The sequence below is a fragment of the Vipera ursinii genome, assembly GCF_947247035.1.
Source record: "Vipera ursinii genome assembly, chromosome: 1".
Classification (NCBI taxonomy): Eukaryota; Metazoa; Chordata; class Lepidosauria; order Squamata; family Viperidae; genus Vipera; species Vipera ursinii.
Window position 1 is genome coordinate 120,728,462 of NC_139512.1, and position 22,036 is coordinate 120,750,497.

The window sequence follows — 22,036 nt, forward strand, 5'->3', positions numbered from 1 at the left end:
TAATCAAGGGACGCGGTGGCTCAGTGGGTTAGGATGCTGAGCTTGTCGATTAGAAGGTCGGCAGTTTGGCGGGTCGAATCCCGAGTGCCATGTAACAGAGTGAGCGCCTGTTACTCGACCCAGCTTCTGCCAACCTAGCAGTTCGAAAGCACGTAAAAATGCAAGTAGAAAAATAGCGACCACTACGGTGGGAAGGTAACAGCGTTCCGTGCGCCTTTGGCATCTAGTCATGCCGGCCACATAACCACGGAGACGTCCTCGGTCAAGCGCTAGCTCTTCGGCTTTGAAACAGAGATGAGCACCCGCCCCTAGAGTCGGAAACGACTAGCACGCATGTGCGGGGGAACCTTTACCTTAGTAATCAACAAGGGCCAGCGTTAATTCCCAAAGGCTCCTGGTCCCAGTTTCCTTTCTCCTTTCAGCCCATTCCCTGGCCTGCTATAAAAAGCAAGAGGACTCTTCCTTGGCTTTCTTAGCATATGCCCAATGACCTCAAAGGGAAGCCCCATGGCAGAAGTAAGGAAGTAGCCCTTTGAAGGCACTTGCCCAGCTGCTTCTCTGTCCTGATCCTGCAGGTGGCACAGTAGGATCAAGCAAAACCAAAGCAGAAATAAATGTAATTTCATTCATGGGAGTGGGACTTACATCCCGTACTATTTTGCCCTGGGGAATGGTGGGTGGGGGCAGGCATTCACAAAGAGAATTCTTCTGTTCTCTTGACCTGCATTTAATATCACACTGGTGTTATTTATATATACTGTATAAAAAATAATCACTAGCGTTCTGCCTGTTTAGAATTGAGTGGTGTGTTTTTTTAAAGGAATGACAGGTACTGTGTAAATTCATGGGTATGGTTGCAATTTAATCTCCAAATGATTCAGAGTAGATCTTTTAATGTAATTTCTCCTCAACCATCCAACACATAAATATATATATATACACACACAGAGAGAGAAACCTGGAACAGTGTTTTTATCTTACATCAACAGTGTGAATATGTAAATGCCCATCAAACTAAGAATGGAAGCAGTGGAGATGGTGTTATGAAGGGGAAGGTCATAATCCAAAGCCAGAAGGCAAAAAAGCAACAGCAAGATCACAGTTTGAATAATAATGTCCAAGGAACCGGATCAATTTAGGGGGGGGGGAAATCATATCTCTAGCGTTTTTTAAAAAATGAACATGTGATGAACCGGGAGCCTTAATTTGACTTTTTGGGATCTGATAGGAAATTGCCAACCACCAACCTTTCCATACTTGAAGCTGTCTAACCCTTTCAAATTTCTGACTGAGATTCATTTAGGACAAAAAGCAAAGGCAAGATGTTTATAATGCAAATGGACATTCTTGCCAATGTAGGAGTATTTTTTTTATTAAATAAACTCCCATGAAGTCCCACGTGGGAAAGCACCCTGTTTAATAGGACAACTTTTGTTTGTTTGTTGAGCAGGAAGGTAGATCATTCTAGTTATAACCACGTAGGGCACAGGTGTCAAAACTCGCCACATCACATGATGTGTCACAACATATCGCGACGTTTTTTGCATTGCCGGAGCTGGGGTGGGCACGGCCTCTGCATGATGCAACCGGCAGTTTGGCACCCCTGATGTAGGGCATGTTCTTCCATTCTACACAGCTGCAGGCCCTAGAGAACCGGTTAATGTTTAGAATTTGAGCTGGGTTGAGAAAATCAAAAAAATTCATCTAATTTGAATTTTGTAAGAAGATCTTGACCTCCAGACCGATGTTTGGTAGATCTCTTGCTCTGATTCAGTTGAAAGCCATGTTATGGTATATGCTCGACTGAGAGTAAGTACTGTGTATTATCTGTGTGGATTATAGCATGTTAAGAGATAGCTTTGCCCATTTTACCCAGGCTAAATAGATATCACTGTCACCAACCTGTCTCAGAGTAAAGTACCTTGCTGGTACTAATGCTTCTCCATCAGTCTCTTAGGATGTGTGATCACATGTATGTAACAAGGAGGGAGGGGCTGTACAAATTTTCACAGTTCCAAAAGTTCCAAGTACAAGACAGTTTCAGAATCATTCCAATGTATTGTGGGTTTTAGTAAATGGAAAAAATAGGGAAATTACTTAAATGTTCCCTGGAAAATATGGATTCATTTGGGGTGAGACTCCATTCCAAAATGGCTCTGGATGGACCCAGTTCCTGTGCTAAGATCCAGCCTGTCTCAATAAAGTTTCTCTTTCCACTTTACAAAATAGCTAGATCCAGCCCTCCGCCTAACCCATGGCCTGTTTCGCTGTAGTTATTGACTGGGTTGGAGTGGCTGGATTGATACACTGTGCTATGGCACAAACCATAACTAGCTGGTTTCATGTATTACATGAAACCAAAATCAGACAAACCACCTTGTGTTTTAGCACAGTGGGTAGAACCTGATAAATATTCCTTTCTCTGCACTGCAAATATCTTAGGCTGAAATTTAGGGGTCAAACTTTATTCTCCCAGTTCCTCACCATACCCCATGCAACCACATGAAGTCTAGTGGTAATGGCTGTTCATATTGTTGATGTGAGATGTTGCCATGGTGCTGAAGGGCGTTGAAGCCTGCAAACCATGGCTGGGGTACAGGGCAGGGGCAGAGCCTGGCCAGTAAGAGAAACTGGCTGGGGTCACTCCTGAAGCCATGAAGTTGAGTTTGGAGATGCCAGAGAAGGGAAGGGGTGCCTGGAATTTGTACAAGGTGTGGTCAGGTGTGGCTGGCTGGCAGACCTGGGCCAAGCCTTGGAAGTCAAACTTGTAGGCGTAGCGCTTGCCATGAACCTTGGTCATGATGTTCTTGTCGTAATAGTAGCGCAGGGCCCTGCTCAACTTGTCATAGTTCATGTTAGGTTTGCTCTTGCGCTCGCCCCAGCGCCGAGCCACCTCATCAGGATCAAGCAGTTTGAATTCGCCGTTGGTGCCCTCCCAGGCAATGCAGTTGAGGTTGGCCCGGTCCGAAAGCAGCTCCAGGAGGAATTGCCATAGCTGGATTTGCCCACTGCCTGTAAAGCCAACAGAGGAGAGGGTTAGAGAAGCTCCAACTCCCCCTTTGCCCTTCCCACACTCCCCAATGAATACAAGAACCAAATAGAGTCTGACCACTTTGCTGCACGTCTGGCTTATCGAGGTTGACAGCCAGAACAAGACATGGGGGCACTTACTGGCGAAAGCAACAAATTCTAGAACCCATCTCCATTTGTGGTGTCCTCATGGGTGCAAAAGCTCAGGGCGAACCTGTCAGCACCTTTTCTGACCTACAAGTTCCATGAAAAGGCATCAGCTTTCCTGAGCTGCAGTTGCTCATGTAAACTTTGCTACCATACTTTGCTAACCTGGTTCTCCTCCTACAGTGTCTGTTCATTTATGCATTTTATTTATTGCCTATCTATGGCTGCCCTCTCAGACAAGCGACTCTGGACAGTGAACCATCAGAAAATCAACTTAAACTAAATACAAACACACTACACCACCACCACCCCTCAAAAAGCAAACTGGGAAACAAGGCCAGTGGTGGGATTCGGCCAGTTCACACCAGTTTGGGAAAACCGGTAGCTAATTTTTTGTTGCCCAAGGCCAGAATGGACTTCCGGAAGCGGCATCCATGCAGAGAACTGGTTGTTCATATATTTGAATCCCACCACTGAACAAGGCTATTAATATACTCAGGATCCCATGCCTGGGTACATAACCAGGTCTTCAGGGCCTTATGGATGGCCATCAGGGTGACAACCAATTAATCTCAGGAGGAAGGATATTCCAAGGGGAAGAAGCAATAGCAGGAAGGGCATAACTCCAGTTCCTTGCCAGCTGACCTTCCTTGGCTGATAGGATCCAAGCATGCCCATCCTAGTGGACCAGACTGGATGAAAAGAAACCTGGGAGACGATAATATCTCAGATAACTCAGTTCCAAGTCACAAAGGGCTTTAAAGGTGACAACCAACATTTAAATTGCACTCAGAAACACACTGACAACCAATGCAGCTCATGAAGCAGTGGTGTTACATGTGTGGAACAACAGACACCATTTACTACCTGTGCTATTCTGCACCAGTTGAAGTTCCCAAATATTCTTCAAGGGCAACCCCATGTAGAGTGCATTGCAGTAATCTAGATGGGGGGGGGCATAAGTGACTGTGAGCAGGCCAGGAATGAGTGCAACTGATGCACGATACAAAGGTGCACAAAGGATACCCTAGCCACAACTCCCACCTGCTAATACAGGGGTCCCCAAAGTGTTGGCCACAGCACATCCCCACTCACTGTAGTGCCACAATTGTGGCACGCAAAAACAGGCTGCCACCACACTGCGGGGTGCAAAAATAGGATGCCGTTGCACCTGGAGGGGGAGAGAAATGGGATGCTGCCACTGCGCTGCGGGCCCAAAAATGGGACACTGCCTTGCCACGGGACACTGCCATGCTGGAGGGCATGAAAATGGGACACTGCTGCATTTCGGGAGGAACAGGACACCGACACCATGCTAGGGGCGCAAAAATGGACAGCGCTGTGGCAGGCAAGAACAGGACCGAGCTAGTGAGTATCAAGCAAGTGCTAGCCCCACCCCGTTTGCATCACGTGCATGCTCGTGGCCCTGTATGCACATATAAACTGCTTCCCTTTCCTTCCGGTCCACCAACCGAGAAAGGTTGATGACCTCTGTGCTAATATATATGTTTGCATGTGTAAACTTCTACTCTCCCTTTGGATTCCCAAAATCAGGTTTCCCCATTATAGCTTTGAGATTATTTTAATATGGGAATTAAGTATCTGATTTTCATTCAGCACACTCACATATTACACCAACCTCTGCACACTGCACTTTTATTACATACAATACTGTACTGCAATACTACAATACTGTGCTAATACATAAGACTCCTGGCAGACCTCTGTCTGAAAACCAACAGATAGCACAGACTTCTCCCAACAATGTTGAGATTTGAACCTGAGACTTTCTGTATGCAAAGCACGTGATTTCTGCTGAACTGCACTAAATTAATTTAAAATAATTTATTCTAATTTCAGTGGGCATTGTAGGATTAAGGCAGTGCTATGTTCCAACAGGCTACGATGATTAAACATCTAACTAGGATTTAATTTGATTATTCTAATTTCTACCTCACATTTTGAATAGGATTATTCCATTTGTTTATAATTTTTATTTTTGATGTCTTGAAATGGCACCCAACTTTTTACAAAGCATTAACAGTTTCACAGAAGGAATTATGCTATAATTTATTATTTAACAGTTTAATTTATATCCTTTCTTACTATTTTGGCAAATTTTTAAGGCAGCTAATAGTAGCTTTAAAAGATTTTAATATTAGGACATAGATTGCAATTATCATGAAATTAGATACGCCAGTCATTTCACAGTGAAGAGCAGGTGAAAGAGATGCAACGCGACTAACAGGAGGGTGGGGAGATGCCAGCAAATTCACTCCAGAGCTAAAAGCAATGAAACACATGGCCCTCTATGGAGGCATTGTTTTTTAAAAGCTTCCCTGAGAGTTCTTATCATTGGATGCATTCTGCCGGTTTCAGTAAACCCATTGTTCAGAGTTTTTCTTCCTTGTAATGATTTTTTTTTAAATCCCATTTATATCCCGCCCTTCTCCGAAGACTCAGGGCGGCTTACAATCTAAGAAGCACAAGTCAATGGGCTTAGCAATAGCCTTCATTCTAAGTATATGCCTGCTTATTAGGGCTTTCGCCCCCCCCCAAGCGGCATTATTACAAAGTCAGCTTATTGCCCCCAACAATCTGGGTCCTCATTTTACCTACCTCGGAAGGATGGAAGGCTGAGTCAACCTTGAGCCTGGTGGGATGCGAACCTGCACTAATTGCAGGCAGCTGGTGTTACTTAAGGAGGCATTAGCCCACTGCTCCACCAAGGCTCATTTGCTGCAATAAACATGGTTTCTCATCCTCACATGGGTTTTGCTCTGTTCTTCTGGATTTTCCACAACAGTTATTCCAAAACTCAAGTGGAGAGTGACTCTCTATTCTAGTTCGGCTGCTGACATTTTATTAACATAAGACGGAACTATACGAGGGCCAGAACCGCATTACCAGGGAAGATGATTATTCTTGTAGCCTTCAGCTCTGCTATCCTGATTAGCAGCAATAGTACAAGGGGTTCATATCCTGCACTCTTTTTCATGCAGTCCATGCAACCTAGAGGAGTTCTCCACTGGAATTGGGAATTCCCTCTCCCCTTTTCCTATTGGAACATCTACTTTTTAAAAAGGCGTGCAGCCTCACCACACATGGAAGATGTGGAGAAGGTTAAGTTGATTAGTAACAGTCTGGTTTTGAAACCTGGGTCTGTCTAACATTTTTCTGGTTTTGCTACAATCACATGTTTTTTTTCTTCTCAGAAGAAGCATCACTTCAGAAGCGTTCCTTAATGGCGAGAGAAACGGCTGACACAAAATGTACAAAGGTACTGACAAAATGTACAAAGCTACTGACACAAAATGTACAAAGGTACATTTTGTTGTACCTTTTGAGGGTGGAAATAATCACCAAGTAGTTTGCTATTACTATGTGGGGTTTCTGGGGAGTTTTCTTCCTAATCTACCTTCCAGCATTGAGTCTTGATAGGATTGATCCTGCTTAGCTTTACATGAGATAACTAGGGACTGAACATGGTGACATATGATGTGAATATATATTTATGGTCTGTCTGTCTGTCTATCTCTATATATCTCTATCCATCTATCTATCTATCTATCTATCTATCTATCTATCTATCTATCTATCTATCTATCTATCTATCTATCCATCCATCCATCCATCCATCCATCCATCCATCCATCCATCCATCTATCTATCTATCTATCTATCTATCTATCTATCTATCTATCTATCTATCTATCTATCTATCTACAATAAGAACATGGTTTACAATTATCTGCTTCCAGGATTTTTCTTTCTCTAACTTATAGGCCCAGTCCCATTTAGCTGTGATATTCAGCAAGTAGGAGGTGACCTGCTCAAATAATGGGAATTACAATATTTTTTGGATGCAATCTCCAAACATTAAGACCCATTTGTAGGTGGGAGGCACTGACAATTGTAAGCATTTGCAAAATAAAAACCAGAGTAGGTTCTGTTCTTCTCCTTCATGTTGGATACTTGAGGGGATGCCAGTTCTTAGCAAAATTATTCAGTTAGAAATTGTTTGATAAAGTTCTGTTTTCTTTCTAGGACTGGAATACTAATAATTTGTATTACGGTCACAAACCAGCATTTCTAGGATTAGAATATTTGCTGTAAGAGGTCAAAGGAGAATAGGAGTTTACAACAATACCAGGGAGCCTTATCATGCTGTTCCTAAAATGAACTGTGCCAGTCTGTGAGATCTCTCTCTCTCTCTCTCTCTCTCTCTCTCTCTCTCTCTCTCTCTCTCTCTCTCTCTGTGTGTGTGTGTGTGTGTCTGTCTGTCTGTCTATATATATGCAACAAGCTGAATTCTTGATAATGCAGCATTATGCCATTACCTTGCCTATCTAGGAAATATTTTTTTTACCTAAATATATAAAACTGTTCTATAGTTAGAAATAGCCTAGTAATTTATTATTGCTGCCCTATACACTTTTATTCAAAACAGTGTCTACTTATTTTCAGATAAATTAATGTTCCAAATAACTAAGAAGTAAAACCAGTGTCTCACTAGCACTGCTCAGAAGCACGTTCCATTGAGTTCCTTCTGAAGAAATATATGAGAATATTAGATGTAAGTCATTAATACAAATAACTAATAACATTCATTGTTAAATGAGAAATGTTAAGGCTTATCCCGAGTAAGGATAAAAACAAAAATCCCATCAAATCAAGCCAAAATCTTGTTAACCAAACTAAATAATCAATATTTTTTTTTACCCCAGCCATGGAAGAAAAGGAGTTTAGGTACCAAGGGAAAGAAAATGAAAGAGCTCACTGCCAAGAGGCATTGGGGAAGCTAAGTATTTATAAATGTGATTAATCCAATCCTGCTGGTGTCTAAGTATGGAAGTTGGATTGCCTTTTGGCTTAATTTTTCTAGGGCTGGATTACAGATCACTTGAAACTTCATTGCCACAGCTTATAGGAGTAAGGGGTGATGGTGGGTTAACTCACCCTTTAAACCAGCAATTTTCACCAGGAGTGTTTTGAAATGGTGTGAATTTTAATGGAGGGCATTTATTTATTTATTTATTTATTTATTTATTTATTTATTTATTTATTTATTTATTTTCTATACCGCCCTTCTCCCAAAGGACTTACGGTTTCCATTCTTAATTCAAATCTAAACAAGGATGTTTGGGGCCTGAGGCTTGATGTGAGGAGATGGGATTTCACAGTGGATGGTAAAAGAGACAATGGCCTTTACCATCTGAGGGGATGGGCATCTTTTAAACTTCCTTGTACCAATAACAATAATGGAAGTACTACATCAGGATGAGCCACCTTTTCACTTCTGATCTGTGGGTTAGTTGCATACAACTCTTCGCCATAAATAAATAAAAGAGAGGAATGTTGGATGGGACCTCTGCTGCAAACCCCTCATTTGCTTGTGCAAACCAACCCTAAGATGTAGGAAGGAAAGAGCTGCCCTTTCAGAATGACTACCTCTCCTCTACTTTTGAAGAACAACCAGCTCTCTTGAGGAACCAATGCAGTCACCAGACTTTTTCCAAGCCGGGGTCTCCCTGATGCATTGGACTACAAATCCCATCCTTCTCATGTAGTGGGCCATTGCTTTCTTTGGCTTGTTGGGACAAGGGGCCTTCAGTGTGGCTTATCTCAAAGTGCCACTGGCTAGGAAAAGATCCCTCCGGAGCCTTCCCCATTTAAAGTTGGTTAAGTGAAAGTTGGGGTGGAAAAGGCTGGGCCCAACACCTTGTTCTGTTCAGGGAGGGAGGCAGCCTGCATCTTCGGGACAGCCGCAGTTGTCATTGTCACAGCCCTTTGGGGAAAATGCTGGTGTGGAACAGTTGCAGCAGCTCCATCTGCAGCCCCCAAGTCTGCTGGAAGAAGCCTTGGAAAGACCTCCTTCTCTTGAAGCTGGCTGAAATCTTAGCTTGTTCTGGGCTAAGTCACTATTTCAATGAATTTAAACAAGTCCTACCATTTTATCTATATAAAAAGCGTTGCACCTCTTCTGCTTTCCATTACTTGTAGGTAGGCATTGTTCCTATTTAGAGGCGACATAATCTTCAGCTTTGACTTTGCTTCAAAAATACAGTAAAGTAACAGACAGGTCCCACAGGAGTCTTCTCAAAAGCCAGCTGGCTGCATTCCAGGGACTTAAACCTTAAGAGAGGTTCAGGTGTTGAAATACTTGGGCTGGTTTCCTTAGCCCAGGGGTCTGCAACCTTGACAACTTTAAGACTTCTGGACGACGGGTGACATGATAGCAGTCTTCCAATACCTCAGGGGTGGCCACAAAGAAGAGGGAGTTGAACTAAGGAGAAATTTCCTGACAGTTAGAGCAATTAATCAGTGGAACATCCTGCCTCCAGAAGAGACTGGACAGCCACTTGTCTGAAATGGTATAGAGTTTCCTGCCTGAGCAGGGGGTTGGACTGGATGACCTCCAAGGTCCCTTCCATCATCATCATCATCATCATCATCATCATCATTATTATTATTATTATTATTATTATTATTATTATTATTATTATTATTATTATTATTATTATTATTATTATTGCTACTGCTACTGCTACTACAAGTCTTAAAGTTGTCAAGGTTGCAGACCCCTGCCTTAGCCAAGCGTGTGTTTGTTAGTCCACTCAAGGGTGCTGTGTGCTTCCTCTTTCCTCACTTAAAAGAGAGAAAGAAAAAAACCCAGATCTAGCCAAAGGAGTCCTGAGCCTCGAATCAGCCCAGATCCAGGCGCCCCTTGATGAACAAAGCAACCTGCCCGTTCACGGGTTCGGACATCAACTAGATCAGGGGTAGGCAACCTCGGCTCTTTTATGACTCATGGACTTCAACTCCCAGAATTCCTGAGCCAGCTGGCTCAGGAATTCTGGGAGTTGAAGTCCATGAGTCATAAAAGAGCCGAGGTTGCCTACCCTTGAGCTAGATCAAGAAGGAAAAAGACGGCAGCGCGTCGCGAGCCCAAGCGCATTATTCAGAGCGTAGGTCTCTTTTCCACCCTGTTGTGAGCTTCTGTCGGGATATTGGCGGTAGTTCTAGCGGGGCTGTCCGTTTCCTCTCTTCCAGGTCTTCGGACTCGAAGGATTCCTGAGGGTCAGCCAGGTGTTAGCTTGGAGGAGGCCTTGTCCCTGGAGGAGCCAGTAAAACAAAAGCAAATTTCAACTTTCTCCCAGCAGTCGCCTGGCACTTTCCGGGTGTCGCCTCCTCCCCACTTCCCGAGGCCAAAAAAAAAAAAAAAAATTCCCAGGCTAGCTGGATGCGTGGGAATCCGTCCCGCTGGAAGCTGCGGGGCCTTCTTCCTCGGCGAGAGAGGGGCTGGCCCGTTCACACGAAGCTTTTTCCTCGGCATCACGAGCCGACCAGCCTTGGCGCCACTAAATCTTCCTCTTTTTTTATTTTAATTCCATTTATATCCCGCCCTTCTCCGAAGACTCAGGGCGGCTTACAAGCTTAGCAGTAGCCTTCATTCTATGTATATGCCTGCTTATTAGGGCTTTCACACACACCCCAAGCGGCATTATTACAAAGTCAGCTTAATTGCCCCCAACAATCTGGGTCCTCATTTTACCTCCCTCGGAAGGATGGAAGGCTGAGTCAACCTTGAGCCTGGTGGGATGCGAACCTGCACTAATTGCTTTCGCGGTTAGGGGGAAATCGTTTCGGCCGATTTTGGGAATGTGTATAAAACATCTACAAACGGAAAAAGTCGCGTTCGATGCAGGACACCCCCCCCCCCCCGCGAAAGGAACTTGCTTGCTGCTTCTTCGGATGCAAAAGACGCATGGTTGCCGGCGGCTCGGGGGAGCTATTTCGGTCAGGGATGAGTAAAGGCAGGGAGCAAAGCCATCCAAGCGGGGATGCTGGCTGGGGCTGGTCTGGTTCCTGCGCCAGCGCTTGACCCGGGTGCATTTGCTCCGCGATTCGGTAGGAAACCCGCGAAACGAAGGGGAGGAGTTTTCGACGCCCTTTCATACTTTTGCGGGGCCGTCGCTTGCGATCTGGCCTCGTCGGCAGCTCACGAAGGAAACCCGGGATAGCCTTAGAGAGTCTTGGGGCACTTTAAAATTCAGCCCATGTATCTTTGCAGGAGCGCTCGAGGTTCACAGCGCAAGGAAGTAAAGATCCTCGCCCATTCCAAATACAGACCCCGGTTTCCTATCTTCTGTCCAGTTTAGCAGTTCAATGGCTGGGTCACGCCCAGTGGCGGATGACTCTCTCAGCAATCCTTTCCCCATTATTCTCCTCTTCCTGTCCATCCCTCACCCCATCCCCCATGCGTAATATTGTCCTCTCCGAAATGTATTCCCCTGATGAGAAAGGTGAGCAAGAGCACGAGATGTCTTTGAGAAGCCACAAGAATCTTCGCTGGGTACATAGCCCACCCACTCTTAGGCAGACAAGTTAAAAAGGCATTTAGTCCCCCAGAGGGGGGGGGGGAGGGAGGCGTTCCAAGAGAAGCTGATTTTTCTCAACCCCCTTAAGGGAATTTATATTTCCAAGTGAATACTGTAGTCTGTTGTAAGCGCTAATGCGAAGCACCGGACCCGTTGAATCAGAGACTCCCGTTAAGGAACCTCATCAAAGCAGAAGACGTGGTTTTGGGAACCCCGAGCGTTTTTATTTATTTATTTGTAAGCAATCCGATCTCCCCCAAACTGGCATTATTTTCAGAGAGAGAGATGTTCCCCCCTCTAGCAAGAAAATAGCCTTTCGAAAAGTCACCAGAGTTACTGTGGTGCAAATTTCCAAGGACTACATTAAAAATAAAACGAAAGCTGAAAGTACATCAGCATTAAGTGCTCTGGCTCGATTAGATGAGATTGTTCCTTTGCTTTGCGTCAAGGTGGGAGTAATGCAGGTAAATGTATGGGTGTGGGCACGCCAGCGCAGAAAACGATAGGGACACAAATAAAGTCAAGTTAGTTTGGTGTTCCGCTGGATACAATCTCTCTTCAAAGGAACGGCCATGTCCGTATTGCTGTGACTTTTTGAAATAGTCATCCTTGCATTGCAATATTCAAAACTATTTTTAAAAAAACCATTTCTCCTAATTCCAGATTGCGTTCGTATTTCAGTCCCAGGCGGCTTTCATAATTCATTGAACTGCATATTATTATGTCTAGGACTATTTAAAATTCAGCCCTAATTTCATCCAATCAGAATGGGTTAGAAATATTTTCCACCTTGGCTGTATCTACCAGTTCAGGTAAAGGATATGGGTGGGTGTCCTACACCCTTCCATAATTAGGGTAGGGGAAGAAGCCTCCAAATATAATGTAGGAAGGGAGGGGAAGGGAGGAAAGACGTGCTCCTATAAAGAAGGGGGGGCATCTTTTGTTCTTGGAAAATAAATTAACCAGTCGGCCAACGCAACCCCATCCCCAGTCAAATTTGTCCAAACACCTTTGCACCACTTGCAAAGAAGATTACGGACCTGCGAACCTCGTGTGGGGGGACAGGTTTGCAAAGCGCCCCTAAAGTTTGGAGCTTAAGGGAAAAGGGAGACAAAAGCCCCCTTGCAAGCATTCACCGGCCTGGCACCATCTCTTTTAGGCTTCAGCTGTGCTGTTCTGTTTCACGTCCTACCCAAAGGCATAAGATGAGCGGGCGGGTTTTCTCTCTGGAGGACGCTTCCTTGCTTGCCCCTGCGAGCGCAGCAGCAGAGGCTTCAGGACAGGGTGGACGATGAATGTGCTTTTCTGCATCCAAAACAAAGAGTTAGAGAAGCGAAGGATACCAAGTAGTGAACTTCTGAGCAAAGTGGAAGCAGTTTCCCTTCAAACAGAGGCAGCTTCTCTCCAAAGCAGCTCTTTGGAGCGAAAACCTGGGTGCGGTCTTTATAGTATTAGAGGAGGAGGACAATGGGCACTTTATGCATAAAAACGTCGGCAATCCAAAGTACGGCTCAGAATTTAAGGCAATCCGATAGATGGATACTCTCACTTAAAACGGTAAAATTAATCAGCTAACAAAAGAACCCCAAGACTTCGTCCACAAGCCTGGTTTGCTTCTTAGTTCCATTTATTGGATCATTGACTCCACCGACAAACTATATATCTCTCATGCAGCGATAAGGGGTGGTTCAGAGGAATCACATCCTCTTTCAAAGGCGAGGGGTGACCGAAAAAAAGCCTATCAGGTTCAAGCATCAGCATCTAAAGGGAGGATTAAGACAGACTCTGCCAGTCCGCCTGCAGATGGGTTCTCACAATACACTTTACCCGACGGGTTAGAGACTTCGCGGCTGCAGGAAGAAGAACGCTGAGCTTGATCAGTGTTGGACCTGGTTTGTTTGTTTTGGGAGAACAGGCTATTGAAAGTAGGTTAATTCAATAACTCGAGTATTCAACATAGGGGTTAGATGGCTCAAATCTGTAACGGAGTCGGAGGCGCTTTCGGAGCCGGGCTTAGGTTAAAACAAATAAACGCCAGCCTTGCGAGCAGGGAGGGCGTTAGAAGTCAGATAGTTCCAACTCATTGGGGTTTCGCGTCGGGAATAGTTAACCGCGGACGTGGAACTCGTTGTAGCTCCAACGCGTCTCTTGTTAAGAATCAGACCTTCTCTCTCCCGGATCAGACTTCGCCATTGGCGCGTTTTGGCTTAGCTGCCCTTCGCGACCGGTGCAGCTGACCCCTTTCGCATCTCCATGCCCCTTCCGATGACCACCGAAAGCGAAATAAACTGCCTCCGCGGACCAAGGGAGAAAGCTGCCCGATGCGCCTCTTTCACCCCTGAGAAGCGCTGCTCCCTCACAACCCCGCAAAGTGGGACTCCGGCCAACGGGGACAACCGAGACCTATCGTTTAGAGCGGGCATCTACCCTTAAAACGAAGCCCTTGGGGATCAGCCAGTTCTTAAAGCCCGATTTCCGCCCTGCTCCGGGTCACCCGGGCTTACCTTTCTGAACTCCTGGCCCCAGCGAGCCCCACGTCTGGTTTTTGCCTTCTTTGAACAAAGTTTCCCCAACCGGATCTGCAGGAAAAGAGGAAGAGGTCGGGGAGAGGCGAGGAGCGCAAAACCCCAAATCGGAGCCGATTCCCCCGCCCGCAGCTTCGGCACAGCTCACCCTTTTGTCGGGAGAGAAAAAAAACAAAAACACGCCGTTCCCCGAAGGAGCCTCGCCTTCTTCCTCGTCCCCCCCGCCGCCCGCCTCTGCCGCTCCCCCGCCTCCTCGCCTAGCCGCTCGGAAGCCAGGAAACGCGTCCAGGAAAAAGGAAATCCGACTTCCGACGGCAGCCGTCGGGGCCGCTTTAAAGAGGGAAGGCAGCGCCTCCCGGGTAGCAAAGAGACAATCTGGGGCAGGGGGAAGAGAAAAGGGGTCCGATTCCCTCGGCAGCAAAGCAGCCAAGCCAGGCCCGGGAAGAGGTTGGAGCGGCTGGGCGGCCGAGCCCGCGTCTGCCCTACCTGGCAGGTACATGTTGAGCAGCAGGGTCCGGGCCGCGCCGCGTCTCATGGCAGCTCTGCGCGCACCCCGCGCCCGAGGGGGGTATTATGGCCTTCGGCCGGCAAGAGGGTGGCTGCGGCTGCGGTTGTTATTATTATGGATTGCCGTCGCCGCCACCCGCGGAGGCCGAGCGCAGGTTCGGGAGGGGGGGGAGAGGAGAGGAGGGGCCAGATGGGGCGGTGGGGGGGGGGTGGAAGCGGTAGCCTGGCAACGCGCGAGGGGCGCGCGCCTGCAATTTCCTCTGCGCTTTAATTAAAAGGCGCGGCGCGGGCGCTTATCGGCCCATCAGACTTTAATAAAGTTTTCCTCCCCCCCCCCCCCCCCGTTAAAGATCGCCGTTTCTATGGAGAGAGGCAGCCGCGGCCGCCGCGTTTTCCGCCTCCTTAACTCTTTGCAAACAGGCCGCGCCTGCCTGCCTGCCTGCCTGCCTGACCTGGCGAGGCCCGCTCGGCTCCGGCGGTGCTTCTGCTCCAGCGCCTCTCAGCCAACAAGCGCGCTAATCTCGGCTGAGGGACTGGGATCCGGCGGCTCCACGCGGGCCGAGAGAAGAGATGCAGCTTGGGCGGTCGTGGAGAGGGCGGCAAGGGGGCGGGATGGTGGTGGTGGTTGGTGGTGGTGGAAACCAGGCCGAAGACTCCAACAGTGGCACCAGCCGGCTGGAGAATCGAGCCTCTCGGCCTGAACTTTTTCATTCAACAATTTTTCTACATTTTGCCTTGTAAACCGCCCTGAGTCCTTTGGGAGTAGGGCGGTATATAAACCAACCAACCAACAAACCAACCAACCAACCAACCAAATAAATAAATAAATAAATAACCAAATAACCAAATAACCAAATAAATAAATAAATAAATAAATAAATAAATAAATAACCAAATAACCAAATAAATAAATAAATAAATAAATAAATAAATAAATAAATAACCAAATAAATAAATAAATAAATAACCAAATAAATAAATAAATAACCAAATAAATAAATAAATAAATAAATAAGGTTCTAAAACGGTGTAATTGTCATTCAAAGCCTAGTGAGAAATGGCAATAATAAGAGTAGCTCAGCTGAGCACTGTAGAGATTTTTCTTCTTCTTCGGCTCCAGGCTATCTGGAGAAGCCTCTGCAGTTTTCTTAACAAGGTTTTTCAGAAGCGGTTTGCCAACTGTAGCATAGCATTGTTCCTGACTCATAATAGTGGGTTACTGTGAGTTCCATTTGATGTCCTACTGGAAACAGATGTAGAAGGATAGCATTGTGTTAATTTGCACAGTGTTTTTTCAGAACATTTTTATGAAAAAGAAGCTTTTTGAAATGCAAGGATTATTTTATAAACTAAGCCTGTGTTATTCTGTGATCTCGCCCATACTTACAATAAACTGCAATTTTTGCCAATGATGCAATAGCATTTATTTAGATCCACAAACTGATTCCATAGGTTTCACCTAATCCCTGTGTTAAAACACAGACAAGAGAGTGGATTTAAAAAAATATTTAAAAATATATTATTAAAACTTTATCCTACCTCCCACCCCCCCTAGGTGCTTGGATCACCTCATCTTGTTCACCAAACTTTGATTATTTTAAATTTGCATCTCTACACAGCAGAGACATCTAGTGGCTGCTTGTGGGAAAAGTGAGGTACATTTTGTGATCAAGAGAGCAGGTGGCAGCAGTAGAAAAGGATGGGTTTCGGGAGGGGAGGGGAGGGGAAGGAGGGGAGCAGAGGGGAGCGGAGGGGAGTGGCACTTCAGGGGTGGCCAAAAATCTGATGCTTTCCTCTTCTCCCCTTATCCCTGTGGGTTGTGTTTATGACACCTGGTAAATAAGATGACTGCATGATTTACAGTAATTATGGATGCACTTCCTTTACTGATAATATGGATCAATGGCTTTGTTCAGCTGGGTGCTCACACAGGCTTCCAAATCCTGCAACATAGACTGCTGATAAGAGGGATTCAAGGGATTTCTCTTCCCTGTAAATATGCAGAAAATGCTTTATGTATGTATGTATGTATGTATGTATGTATGTATTTATTACATTCATATGGCCACCCATTTCATATGATATGACTCTGGATGCATATAAACAAACCAAAAACCAATTTTAAAAACATTCAGGAAATACAAAAATTAATATTACTATAAAAAGCTAAGAGAGCTTTAGATTACAGTACAAACAATGTGGACACCCCATAAGATACCCCATCTCTCTCTCTCTCTCCCTCCCTCCCTCCCCCCCTCTCTCTCAAAAACACACACACATACAAATACCAATCCTCAGAATTGGTCCAGAAGAATATCATGATTGATGGTATCAAAGGCCAATGAGAGGTCAAACAGAGCTAGGATGAATACACTATCTCCATTGTGCTCTTGCCAATACCGATAAGAAGCACAACCAATACTGATTCTATCCATCACCCAAGCCTGAAACTTGAGTGAAAGGGGTCCAAATAATCTACTTCATCCTGGCACCTCTGAAGCTATTGCACAATCACCTTTTCTACCATCTTGTCTAAAAAGGGGAGGTTAAATACTTCATGAAAATTGTCCAGTCTGGTGGGCCCAGTGATGTTTTCTTGAGGAAAGTGCAAACCAACACTTCTTTGAGAGGCAAAGGAATGGCCCCCTCACCCAAGGCAGAATTTACCACTGCTAGAACCAACTCACATGACATCCCTTGCTTCCCATACAACTTTAATTAGCCAGGAGGGGCATGAATCTAAAGAGCACCCTGACCACTTCCTTAGGCCCAACAGGTTCATTCCCCCATAACAGGGCAAGACTCTACCCTGGGAACTACAACATGGCCAGCATCCAACAGTGAATGAATTGTAGCCATTTTGATCAACAAATGCATAGCAAATTCTTCTGCATGAGTCTCCAGAGGGGTCTCTGAGGTACCTCTACCCAAGAGGGCACAGATTATTTAAAACAGGGTGGTGAAATAACTATCTACGGATGCAATAAGGGTGGAGAAGTATTGTGACTTCACTGCCCTCACTGCCATGCGGTAGCGTCTCTAACCCGTGTTTAATTGAGTTTGTTCTACACTGAACCGCAGCAACATTCTAGATGTCTCTTCCCCTGTTTCATCTCCCTCAGTGCTTCAGTAAATCAAGAAGAGTGATGGGATCCACGAGAGGGGGGAGGTCACATAGGCGCGATCCAATCCAAAGCCTCGTCAAGATCCCAAATGGAGTGTACAGCAGAGTGAACAGTCCCCAATTCCCTCTGAAACCCATCAGAGAAGATGATCTAATAGGTCCAGCCTTCCTGTGGTGGAAAGTGGTGCTAGAGAATCCAGGGTAATCAGGACATGATCTGACCAGGATTAGGAGGACACAAGACATTTCTCAATTCCAGATCACACTGTCAGTGCTTTGCCAGGAAAACAGATCAGGTGTGTGATCACGGTTTCGTGTTGAGCTCTGGATAACCTGGCTAGGCTCCTGGCTGTCGTGGTAGTCATGAACTCCTGAGCTTCATCTGACCCAATTCCCAGAGAAGGCAGATTGACATCTTCCAGAACCATAATCTGGAGAGCTAATGCAGCAATGCAGACAAGCAGCTCAGGCAGGGAGGTTGCTGTGCAGTAGGGAAGCTGCTACAAGAGTAAAAAGCTGACCAGTCCATAGAGCCGAACTTAATGAACAGAGTCTCACACCTAGCAATCTGTGGAGCAGTACCTCTGAAAACCTTAAGGGACTTTTGGTTGACAATCACACCTCCATGCCTGGCCTGGAGCCTCATCTGATGCCACACCAGAAACCCAGCTGGGCACATTTAAGAAAAGGCCATCCCTTTTTTCTGGACACAGCCAGGTAGTAGTAATACATGCCAGGCTGGTCCATTCACCTGTGACTGAATCACAAATGAAGGAGACATTATAGGCTGGCTTGGCATTTAGCAATAGCAGCCAAAAGCCAGAGACACTGAAGATCAGCTGACCAGCACTGAGTTGAGTTCAGGGAGTTGGACCTGGAATGGGACACTGGGCCTGCATCTTGAGAACAGCCTGTTCCCCCCATTCCTTCCTTATGGTTCTTCCTTCTTAAAAATAGCAAGAAAGAACAAAGCGAGACTAGAGACTGGATTTCCAGGAGAAAGGGCCCTCAACCTTGGCAACTTTAAGACTGGTGGACTTCAACTCCCAGAATTCCTCAGCCAGCTTTGAAGTCCACCAGTCTTAAAGTTGCCAAGGTTGGAGACCCCTGTTCTAAGGTAAATAAATAAATAGGCTGTACTTTTCTTGCAAACACAGTTTACAGTGAGCTTTAGTAGAAAAATAAACACTTGGGAGCGTCTGGGGTTAAGTGTTGAAACCCAGTTGGTTTTCATATCATTAGTGCCCTTGCTGTATCACTCAGCCTTTGGCACTTTGCCTCTGGCACTTTCTAAATATCAAGATTAGGACTGATGGGGGGATGGTTTGGAAGAGAAGCTCTCTGCTTCCTGAACTCTTTCTTTTTTTAACCATCTTACAAAACCAAACTGGCTATTTCCTTTCAGCCTTGAAAGGAAGACTTGCCTGAGGCAGTACCTACTAAATAATAATAATAATAATAATAATAATAATAATAATAATAATAATAATAATAATAATAATAATAATAATAATTTTATTTATATACCGCCCTTCTCCCGAGGGACTCAGGGCGGTGAACAGGGCAAATATAAAAAATACAAAAATACAAAAGTTAAAAGAAAATTAAACATATGCCCGACTAAAAACAGTAAATACAAATATTAAAAATGACCGTAAAACCCAACCCATCCCCCATCAGGCCAGGCCGGCTTGTTCAAATAAGAATGTCTTCAGATCGCGACGGAAGGAGCGAAGGTCGGGCACCATCCGGAGCTCAACCGGCAGCCGATTCCATAGCTCCGGGGCGCCCACAGAGAAGGACCTCCCCCTGGGGGCCACCAATCGACATTCTCTGACCGGTGGCACCCTGAGGAGGCCCTCTCTGTGGGAACGCACAGGGCGGAGGGAAGTTGATGCCGGCAGCAGGTGATCCCTAAGGTACTCCGGACCCCTGCCATGTAGGGCCTTAAACACCATTAACCAAACTCCCAAAAGCTGAAGGAAATGGGATAACTCCCGAAGTCCAGTATAAGAAGTGGGAACATTTACTGAAGAAATGTCGAATATCCTTTTTTTTTTGCGGCTGTCACTATTGCAGAGTGCTTCTGATCTGTCCCAGCGTTTGGAAGGCTTCTCCTTATACTTAACAAGTGGCAGGTGCACTTCTGCTGATTCACCTTTCATGCCCCGGACTTGCTTTAGCTGCCTGGGTTCTAGTAGCCAGCCGCAGGCAACTGAAAACAAGCCCAGCACAGGCAGGCCTACGGCACAGAGCAGTCGTGATCAGAAAGAGCTTTTGCTCCCCGAAGCTTCCTGTGTGGTCTCTGGAGAAACGCTGTCCTGAGCCAGCAGTGGAAATACGGAGTGGCTATCAAAGGGCTTCTCTGTCTGGGAGAGCTGTTTAATTTGCAGAACAGGCAGCCAATGCATCGTCAAGATCCGCGCGTGAAGCCCAGGAGGTCTCAGCTGCTCCCTGAGAGAGGTGCAGAATCCTAGATCCAGCCAGTGTGGCTGATACAAGGAATGCTGACAGCAACATCTGGAAGATCACAGATTCCCCTTCTTTGCACTTAGTTCAGAGGCAGATACTTTGAAGGGTGAAGAACCACCCGCTCTTTCTGCACCCTTGAAATGCACAGGAAATGGAGGGGTAATATAGAGATTTGGAACAAACCATTTTCATTGATCGGAGTAGGCAGGGTGGGCAAAGAAGAAGTTAGGAAAAAGATACTTACCACCACCTTCTTAAAACCATGCAGCCTTATGAATAAAGCAGCGTATAGTCAAGGCTGTGGTCTTCCCAGTTGCAATGTATGGCAGTGAAAGCTGGACCATAAGAAAGGCTGAGCGCCAAAGAATTGAAGCCTTTGAACTATGGTGCTGGAGAAGACTCCTGCGAGTCCCTTGGACTGCAAGGCGATCAAACCGGTCAGTCCTAGAGGAGATCAACCCTGACTGCTTTTTAGAAGGCCAGATCCTGAAGCTAAAACTCAAATACTTTGACCACCTAATGAGAAGGAAGGACTCACTGGAGAAGAGCCTAATGCTGGGAAAGATTGAGGGCAAGAGAAGAAGGGGACGACAGAGAATGAGGTGGCTGGATGGAGTCACTGAAGCAGTAGGCGTGAGCTTAAATGGACTCCAGAAGATGGTAGAGGACAGGAAGGCCTGGAGGAACATTGTCCATAGGGTCGCAATGGGTCGGACACGACTTCGCAACTAACAACAACAACAACAACATCAAGATAAAGTCTTAAGCCCCCGAAGCCAAATCAAATGCATGTTATTTTTAACAATTGGATTTTGCTTCTGCAGACTTAAGGAGTCTCTTTAACATGGGAATTCTGCTTTTGTGCTCCACTTCACTTCTGATATATTTGGCCCTAAACCACGTGCTGGAAAAACCTGGAAATGAAACTGAACTATAGAAAGAGCCCTGGGATATGTCAGTCTTTGTAGTAAAAAAAAAACTTTCTAAAATCTTAACATGGGGGGGGCACTTTGTTTTGACCCAAACCCCCATTAGGCTGGAGATTAGGATTACAGCTGGGAGTGATGTGGAGATTTGGGGATGGGGGGGCAAATGAGGTAGAGAGGCAAGATAAATTCCAGCTTCCAGAAATGAGGCACTGGAAGACAGGAAGGTGAATTTAGTCCACCCAGAGATAAGCAAGATAAATTGCACAGCTTATGAACTTTTTTCTGTTCAGATCAATAAAGCCATAATCTATTACTCTCCGATATAATTAGAAATGGAACTAGCGCTTCACCTCTATGTACCCATCAAAAATGAAAGATTAAACCACTTTGGCTGTAAGTATAGCTCCCCTTAGCTGAAAGAGTTTTCGCTATCAGCTGACCAGCCCTTTCTCACCAGAATAAAGCAATCTGGTACACCTGCGCTACTCTTGAAGCAAGAAATACTTTTGAAAACTCTCTTCCCTTCTCTGATGCATCAGGCATTGGAGCATATGCCCATAGCACAATCCACCACATATCTTGTTTCTGCTTACCTGTAGGACTGCTGAGGACAGAAGCTGACGTGGCCCTGGCTGAGAGAGTTGCAGTTTTGCTACCTGTTTGGAAAGGGAAGGGAGGGTAGACCTCAGAGCTCTGGTTAGGAGGCTGGAGGTGTGGAGGAATGTTTGTGCAAAGGGAGAGGCCTGCAGCCAGCACTTCCTCATTGGAGACTGGAAAGGAACAGCCTCAAAGTAGACTGTGGCAAACAATACAGAGGAGGAGGAGGAGGAGGCAGCCATCTGTTTGGGTTTCAGAGGCTGGGTGACAAACAAAAAGAGACTAGCTGAGCCAGACCCCAAATATCACATTGCCAGGAAGCTA

General features: G+C 45.7%; 1 protein-coding gene across 3 annotated transcripts; it reads right to left on the reverse strand.

Moving 5' to 3' along the window:
• Nucleotides 1-849: 849 nt before the first annotated feature.
• Nucleotides 850-21,824, reverse strand: FEV (FEV transcription factor, ETS family member). Of its 3 annotated transcripts, none has more exons than XR_014490662.1 (4): nucleotides 21,709-21,824; nucleotides 15,978-16,056; nucleotides 14,063-14,137; nucleotides 2,850-3,012 (listed from the first exon to the last, which is right to left on the reverse strand). XR_014490662.1 is itself a non-coding variant. In XM_083348109.1 (3 exons), exons 1-3 carry the CDS (start codon nucleotides 14,616-14,618, stop codon nucleotides 2,510-2,512), a joined length of 627 nt encoding a protein of 208 aa, XP_083204235.1. In that variant the 5' UTR covers nucleotides 14,619-14,641; the 3' UTR covers nucleotides 850-2,509. The 3 variants fall into 3 exon arrangements, 1 of the variants encoding a protein (XP_083204235.1); XR_014490663.1 differs by lacking the exon at nucleotides 2,850-3,012 and adding an exon at nucleotides 10,070-10,292; XM_083348109.1 differs by lacking the exons at nucleotides 15,978-16,056; nucleotides 21,709-21,824 and adding an exon at nucleotides 14,570-14,641 and having other exon boundaries at nucleotides 850-3,012.
• Nucleotides 21,825-22,036: the final 212 nt, after the last annotated feature.